Source organism: Propithecus coquereli, unplaced genomic scaffold, assembly GCF_000956105.1.
Source record: "Propithecus coquereli isolate 6110/MARCELLA unplaced genomic scaffold, Pcoq_1.0 Scaffold25, whole genome shotgun sequence".
NCBI lineage: Eukaryota > Metazoa > Chordata > Mammalia > Primates > Indriidae > Propithecus > Propithecus coquereli.
In genome coordinates, this window is record NW_012148063.1 from 711034 (window position 1) to 720025 (window position 8992).

The following is an 8992-nucleotide window of genomic DNA, read 5'->3' on the forward strand; positions in this document are numbered from 1 at the left end:
ATAATTATATTCCTCACGTTCATCTTCTTATTTCTTCTAGAGGCTTCTTTATTTTCCATAGAATGTATGTGCCAAATACTCTTCTAAACTCTTTATATATAAATTCATCTAACGCTCAACACGATCGTTTCTACAAAGTAGTTACTGTTATTAAACCAGTTTACAGTTGAGGAAACGGAGGCAAGAAAGGTGAAGTCACTTGCGCAAGGGCACAGAGCCAACGCGTGTCAACGCTAGGACGTCAACGCGGGCACCCTCTCACCTGCTATCCAGTGCTACCTAATCCCACATAGATAATTCTCTTTAGATTTAAAGAAAATGAAAAAATCAATGACACGTACAGGCAGGCGGATCAATTTCTTGTGGTATCTTTCCACACGCCCGAAGACCTCCTGACAGTATCGTCGGAGCTCATCTAGCTCTTCCTCGATAACCGCTGCGTCCAAGGGCTCGCTCTTTTCTATCAGCTGTTCTCCCTGGGCGATTATCTGCTCAATCTTATTGTGGTTCAGTGAAATTTCCTGCTGGAAGGCCTAAGGAGGACAAATCTCATGGGATTTTTTTTATTGCTCATGTTGACATAAAATGATCATACATATTTTTCATTATATTAAAAATACCACGGAGGATATTTAATTTGCCATATGCAATGACAAGCCAAGAGGCTATTGTCTCGTGGTAATAAAAAAATGTTAAGCCAGAACAGAAATCAGAATGGAAACATCAGAATTTCACAACCAGAGAAGAGCCTTTGGCTAATAAAATTTAGCACTACATAGATTTTGTGTAGAGTGTGGGGAATAACAGGAAAAAATATTCAAACCCAACGTAAGTTGATGGCATTGGTTATCCCTGATGAAAGCAAAGGCAATCAATAAACTGCCACTGAAATACATTTAGTATTTTAAAGAAAAATTCTAAACATTTTAACTTTAGATGTCCTGATCACATGTCAAACATGACTGAGAGAAGCTATCCAGATGATGATGCCACAGATTCTTCTCCGATGATTTTTCTGTTGTTTCAGGACGGAAGCAGGTAAAGTTAAAATGATTTGAAAGACAGGGAATTCTGGGAGGGTTATTTTGACTCATTCTATATGTTTCAAAAGAGTTAAATCATTGGGGACAAGTTTCAGGAGATAAATTTTAAATGAATACAAGAATAAACTCTGGAAGAATCTAAATTGTCCTATGATGAAAAAGACTGCCAGTGGAGAAGGGAGGGTAGGAGTAAGTGCCATGATACTGCTGAAGTCCAAAAGGAAGAGGTTCAACTACTACTTGGTAAAAACTTCCCGTTGAAGGATTTAAATATTGGTTTGCCTGAGAGATGTCGGGAGAGTGGGAACAGGGCGAGGGGAGGCATTGGCACAATAGCAGCATTTACTATCTTATGATTTCTTCCTTTCTGAGAATCTATGATTAAGGGCAAGTTCCTTGTTTTATTATAACAACCAAAAGGTTATGGGAATCCCGACTATTCTTTTAAAAAACCCATCAAGCTCATGCCTGTAATCCCAGCACTCTGGGAGGCTGAGGCAGGAGGATTGCTTGAGCTCAGGAGTTTGAGACCAGCCTGAGCAAGAGCAAGACCCTGTCTCTACTAAAATTAGAAAAATTAGCTGGGAATGGTGGCGTGCACCTGTAGTCCCGGCTACTCAGGAAGCTGAGGCAGGAGGATCGCTTGAGCCCAGGAGTTTTGTGAGCCTAGCTCACAGCAACCTAGCCTGGGTGACAGAGCTAGACTCTGCCTCAAAAACAAAAACAAAAACATAGATCTTGGGAAGAAAATTTCATAAGCTGCCTTGCAAATTAATAAGTTGTTAAACACTCTCCTTTTTAGGAAATCCTTATATCTAATGTAAATCCCCCCTATTCAAATTTCTACCTAGCCACTGTGTTTAAATTATGTGGTGAAAAATACAAAATGTATTTAAGATTAATTTGGCATCTAAGAATGCAGAATATATGTAGAAATCTCAGAAAAGACAGTTGTACTGCTTTGGAACATGAAGGTCAAACAAACTATTTGAAGGTGCTAGAAACAACTCATTAAAAAAATCTCAAACACAATAACAAAAGACGATCCTTAACACCCTGGCAATCATGTTAATCATTAAAAGTATATATGTTAATGGTGGCTGGTTATCCCTGTGTAGTGCCCTTTACTTTATTTTTAATATCTTTCATATTTTCTGAATATTTTGGGGCAACCAAGAACTAATTTTTTAAAAGAAGACTATTATATTCTTCACAAAAAGCTCCACAGATCCTTTTATTTTCAGAGTTTCTTCACATCGATCATTTGAAAAATTTTTCTATTACCTTGAGTTGCTTGATTTTAGCTTGAACATCACACTCAGAAAAGTGCTCAATGTTAGTGAGCTGCAGATCCATCTCTGTGAGCCAGACCAGAATGCTGTCCCGCGCAGTCTCAAACTCCTCGCGCTGGCCAATAAAATGCTGGATATGGGAGGCAAATAATAAAGATTAAAAAGTCCACATAAACATATCGACACGGCACAGCCAATTCCAATGTTATTCTGCAAAGTCATTTTCTCAACAAGCAACGAGAACCCTGCAATCCTTTGACATTTCACGGCCCCTGCAACACCCCTCTGCCATCGCAATCTTACAAAATCACTGAGATGATGTCTTTACATTGTGTTCAAAAATGGTCTGATCCTGTCCTCTGGGCCTCTAAATTACAGATGAGGCATAATAAAAACCTTGAGTCTGCGCAAGATGGACGTGACACGCTTTTGCAGGTTGTCCCATCTCTGGTTGCCGTCGTGAACCATCTGTTTCAGGCTGCACGCGGAGTCGGTGCGATTCTCTCTGGCCAGACGGCGGTACTGCTTGTTGATCAGTTCCAGCTGGGTCAGGCACTCGTGGACCTGTCGCTGGAAAGCCTGCGACCACAAAGAAGGATGTTGGTGTGGGAAATCAGCTCTCATCTGATGAATGGGAAGTTACGCCACCACAGACAGAGGGAAAGGACGATTTCTGATGACAGTATACGTGCCCTGATGGAAGCAAAGTAATTTAATCAGGGTAGCTTAAGAAAAAACAGTGGTTTAATCAAAAATATGAAACAAATAGAGAATAGTAGTAAATAAATGCATACACACATATGTACGCACACAAACATATAAATATAATACAGTTTTTGAAATAATTAACAGCCTAGGAAACAAATTTCCCCACAAAACAAACCATTACAAAAACATACGTGTGCTTATATTTTTGAAATGTATGTTTGAAATGTTCAATATTTCTGGTGTTGATACTGAGAAAAGACATCTATAATAGAACTGTTTATTTGTAAAATATGTAATTTCCTAAACCTCTAGAAATTGACTCAATTCTGCTGCTATCCATTAGGAAAAAACTTGAAACTACCTTTTGCAGAAAGCCCTCTAAAGGTAAGCTATTATGAACTTTATTTTTTAAAAAAGCAGTTTAGTAAAATATAAGTAATTTTACATTTTAAAAAGTCTGGAATATGCTCTATTTCTTTTTTATTGTTTCTATGAATTAGTCGCAGTGTTTATAAAACATGTTGGAGCTAGTGTACCACCCTACATGGCTGTGTCTATTTACTTTTGAAGACACCCCACGCACCCTATGCACCGTTTAGAGACTCTAAAGGTAAACACTCTTTCTGCTTTCTCCCTGCAATACAGAATAGCCCTAGCATAAGAATCATTTGGCCAAAATAAAATGAAGCTCTTTTTTTTTCAAACTCATTTGTATGATTTATGACATTTTTATCCTGTATTAGACAAAAATTTTGTAATTCACCAATTGGACTGTACTCATCAAATCCCCAAATTTTGTTTTCCTTGGCTTATTACACTGTTTACAGGCTACCACATTACTGCCTCTTAAATGGTTTTCCTTCTGAGTGTTGCTTTAAGAGCCTTAATCCTAATAAATCCTGTCTTCTAGTCTATAAAACTTTAAGTTATTTCCCCAGCAATGGAAGTTATTTCCCCAGCAAAGAGAGTTGAGATTTTGCCATTCCTAGAAGTCACATATGTGTTTGCCCACTGGAGCGGGTACAGCACCAGACCCATCCCAAACATTCAAGCAACTCAATGAGCTAAAGACTGTCCTTAAGCAAAACTTTGTTTCTATGATTTATTTCCATCTCTTAAGAAAATTAACTATAAGATTAATGATAAATGACTAAAGAAATCATTATAGAAGCTAACTGTATGGCTAACTTTTGCTATAAAATCTGAGAGTCTAAAATAGCATCAGAAACAATCTTATATAATATGCTTTGTAGTCTAAGCCAATTACAAAGGTTTTAACCTTTATGACGCTGAGTGTAATAAGATGCAGTCGAGTAGCACTTCCACTCGTATTGGCTCACATTGAGATGACCTGGAATCTACCACAAAGTATATTGTAGCTTTTTACTAGACGTTTTCTAAGGGAAAATCTTTTGTATAGGAAAATATTTTTTTTGGGAATTAAGAGATTTAGTTACACATAAATCCATTCAGACTTCAGAAAAACTCTTACTTATTTCACATAACATTTGAACATTTTTATAGATTCATATAGCTGTCCATCTATAACTCAGATTATAAACTCAACAAGAACAAAAAGCAAACTTCATGTTTCTTCTAACAAGCCTAAGTAAATGCCCGGTTATCTGATATAGCAAGGCAAAAATGCATCCAGCTGGCTTTGGCTGGATTTTTAGTCTTATTTCTAAACATCTTAAGGAACTTTGGGCAGAATTAGCAACCAAGAATGATCAGAAGGCATCTGAACTGTTTGCTGTCAATATATGAGTACACACATCTGCCTATCAGTGGGAACTGAAGGGAGAAGAACCTTCGAATTTAGAAACGGTCCACTCTGGGCTATGTCAGGTCCTCTGCGAAAACGACAGGCAGCTGAGAAGCCGTGTTTCATCATGTCACAGTGATAGAGTGGACTCAAGATTGTGCAAATAGGCGAGGAACTGGAATCAATTATCGAATGATTCTCTTCTTTATGAGTATAATTACACCACTGCTATTTTTGTCTCCATGTAATTGAAAAGCCTTAGTGACTCAAGACCAGCACTGCTCTTTGTTGTGAAATTAGAAATGGATTATAAGGAAAACATTTTATTCTGTAAAATAGAGCCAACTCTATTTTATCAATCATTATATATATGTATGTGTTTGGGGGGGAACCATGATTCTTGTTTCCTAATAGAATTTCTCATCATTACTACATTATTTGTAATTCTTGATAATCTTAAATTGAGATAAAAACCTCCTTTCTGCCCTTCTTTGCCTACTTATGAGGTAATAGTAAAGATGGCTACAAAGTCCTCACCCAGCTATGTGAGCAGTTAGTTTGTAGGTGAACATTTAATTTATGTCTTAGAACACTTTCATAGCAAAATAAGGATGAAAAACTTGGATTATAAATCACCTCAAATGTCTTTAGTTCTTCCTTGGCAACTATATAGATCACCCCAGAAGACCTGGGGAGAGCAGCTGTCCTTTCTGAAATCTTCAGCCAATCTTCAAAACGGGAATAGTCATCCAGAAATTTCTGCCACAATCGCCATGTCTCTTCGATTCTGAGACAGAAAGTAAAAAGACAGATTCTGATTGTTTGAGACTGTCTACACTCCAGAACTCTGCCTGATGCCTGCCACAGGATTAAGGGTGCCCAAACATACAACTGTTGTGCCAAACAATAACTGTGCCCTGAGCCAAACTGACCAAAGAGAGAAAGAGACAACTGTTTGAGCTAAAATAAAACAGCTGTTTTGTTTTTTTTTTTCAAACATGTCCTGAGGCTCTGGATTTGGAATTAGTCAAATTGAAAATCATAAGCACATCACGTGAGCTGTCCTGGATGTGTGCAAGGAAGTTTAGAAATACAACAACATGTCTACTGTATACACTCAGGCCAGTGCTCCACTGAAATAAAACTGAGGCTTGAAAATTCATTTAAGTCCAATATCAGATTTACCCTGACAAAAGTCAACTTATGACAACGAGACAAATATTAAGCTTTCAAGAGTTCACCAGAGAGCATAATGACAGTGTGTTTTACGTCAGTATAATAATTTGGTAATGCATCATGACTTTTGCCACCTTAAATTTCAAAGGGCTTAAATATAATGTCTTTGTATCATTTAATTTTTAATAAAAAATGTTACTTTTCACAGCCACAAATTCTGTAATGCTATGCATATTTGGCAAGGGAATATTTTAATTGTTCTATATTATATTCAAACTGTTAGGTCAGACATTACTTGGCTCATTATATTTATATATCGTCTTTATACCTACTTATTTTCCCACCTATATGTAGACGACAGCAAGTTCGGGAAGTCAAGGCTATTTCTGGACATTGTAACCAAAAGGAAAAAGTGAAAAATGGATACTCTGGGTAATTTTATTATTCTTTTTGGTCTTTTCTCTTCCCTAACTGTTTGAGCATCCAGCTTACTTGAGCCTCCTTTCCATGGACATAGCACAGATATTTCTCCACCGCCGGTCCAGGTTTCTTGTAGCCTGCTGGATGGAGTCACACTCAGCGTCAGTGGCACAAGCGTCACAGTCGTGCAGCAGGACTTCACACAGGTTCAGAACAGAGGCGACGCCCGTACTGTGCTTCTCTATGTCTCTCTGAAGCTCCTGCAGGGGAATGAAACATGCTTTATTAAAAAATTACATGTATACAGATGAGAGAAACTGAAGCTGTGCTCATGGACCAATGGCTAGGCTAAACCTTGACAAATATTTCATTTGCTTGAATGCATGAAGTTTCTTCAGCCTCATTTATGAAATCCAGCAAGCTCAGATGTATGAGAAAATGGATCTAGAAATATTCTGGCTATGTGAGCAATGCCAAAACATAAACAGAACAAATGAAATAGAATACACTAAGAGTAAAACCAGCTTCTTTAACGAAAATGAAAACTGCATCTTGCCCGAGACTACTTAACAGATTCATCACTTACATTCCAATCAATCACACGATCAATCATGGAATACAGTCATCTCTCAGTATCTGTAGGGGATTGGTTCCAATACCAAAATCCACGATGCTCAGGTCCCTGGTAGCGAATGTCGTAGCATTTGCATATAATCTATGCACATCCTCCTGTATACTTTAAATCATCTCTAGATAACTTATAATACCTAATACAATGTAAATGCTATGTAAATAGTTGTTATACTATGTATTGTTTAGGGAACATTTTAAGAAAAAAGTCTGTACATGTTCAGTACAGAAGCAACTTTTTCCCAAATATTTTCCATCTGCAGTTGATTGAATCAACCATGAACACAGAGGGCAGGCTGTATATATGTACTGGCTAAAAGTTGGCATTGAAGAACTAGGATTTGCACTCCAAAGGTCTGCAAACTGTTTTAAACAGTTAATTCACCATTGTTAAAAGGTAACGTGGTTATCAACAGACAAATGGATAAAGAAAATGTGGTGTATACACACACACACCCCTCCCCACACATATATGTATACATGCACACATACACACACACACACACAATGGAATACTATTTGGCCATAAAAAATAAAATTAGCATGGGCATGGTGGCTTACACTTGTACTCCTAGCACTTTGAGAGGCTGAGGCTGGAAGATTGCTTGAGGCCAGGAGTTTGAGAACAGCCTGAGCAATGTATTGAGATGCCATCTCTATAAAAGAACTAAAAAAAAATTAGCTGGGCACGGTGGCATGTTCCTGCAGTCCCAGCTACTCGGAGGCTGAGGCAGGAGGATCACTTGAGCCCAGGAGTTTGAGGCTGCAGTGATCAATGATACGCTACTGCATTCCAGCAAAAAAGAATAACATTATGTCATTTGCAGCAACACGGGTGGAACTGGAGGTCAATATATTACGTGAAATAAGCCAGGCACAAAAAACCAATACTGCGTGTTCTCACTCATATGTGGGAGTTAAAAAAGTTGATCTCATGGAGGTAAAGAGTTGCATGATAGATACCAGCAGCTGGGAAGGGTGTGTGGGTGGGGGTTGTGAAGAAAGGTTGGTTAGTAGGTACAAACATAGAGTTAGAAAGAATAAGTTCTAATGTTCGATAGCAGAGTACAGTGACTGTAAGTAACAACAACGTATTGCATGACTTGAAATGTTCCAAAAACATAGAAATGATACATACTTGAGGTGATGGACACCCCAAATACACTGACTTGATCATTACACAGCTCATACATGTAATAAAACATCACATGTACCCCAGGAGTATGTATAAAGACTATGTATCAATTTTAAAAAGTGTAACATAGTTTAACAGACCTGGGTTCTATATCATGTATGATATGGGCAGCTTCCTCAAAAAGCAATTCTAAATGTGGGACAGAAATAAAAATTTATGATAAAAACAAGCCACTGAATTTCTGCAGATGCCTACAATCATTGCTTGCGTGACTATAGTTATTTAATATTTTTCGCATTTGAGGAACAAAATATGCTATATTCTATTTCTTTTCTTATATAACGTTTTGTTTTTCTGGAATTAACAATCCTTTCTCTCTCAAATGTATAATGCTTACTTCTATTCCCTCTCCTACAGAACTAATAAGACTCCCTCCAGAATGAGTTGAGCCCATGAGGTAATCTAGTCCAACTGTTTCCGCCCTGGAAACATCCCTCCTAGAGCACCCAGGCACCTGCTCCCACTTGGACAGGTGCTGGCTGGGCTGCAGCACAGCTGTCACTGGGGACTTTTCTTCACTTTCGTCCTGACAATTCCCTTTTTCTTTCTCCAGAATTGCTTAATATTTTCACTCTCCCTTCAGTCTTTAGTGTCGTGTGGCACACCTTTCATTAGTTCCTGAAAATGGGTGCATAAGAGGTAAACATTTTATATATTAAATGGCAAGACATACAATTCTAAATTATAAATATTTTCCTCAGCTTTTTGAAAGTAGCATGCATGGTCTTCTAGCTTCCAGTGTTGTTTTAGAGAAGTCTGGGAT

At 37.9% G+C, this 8992-nt stretch overlaps 1 protein-coding gene across 1 annotated transcript in view; it reads right to left on the reverse strand.

The window, feature by feature from the left end:
• Window positions 1-8992, reverse strand: part of SYNE1 (spectrin repeat containing, nuclear envelope 1) — a 534160-nt gene that overhangs the window by 24864 nt on the left and 500304 nt on the right. The window contains 5 exon segments of the mRNA XM_012646782.1: window positions 342-533; window positions 2328-2465; window positions 2732-2914; window positions 5445-5595; window positions 6477-6664. Of these exon segments, the coding sequence (XP_012502236.1) occupies window positions 342-533; window positions 2328-2465; window positions 2732-2914; window positions 5445-5595; window positions 6477-6664 (852 nt within the window).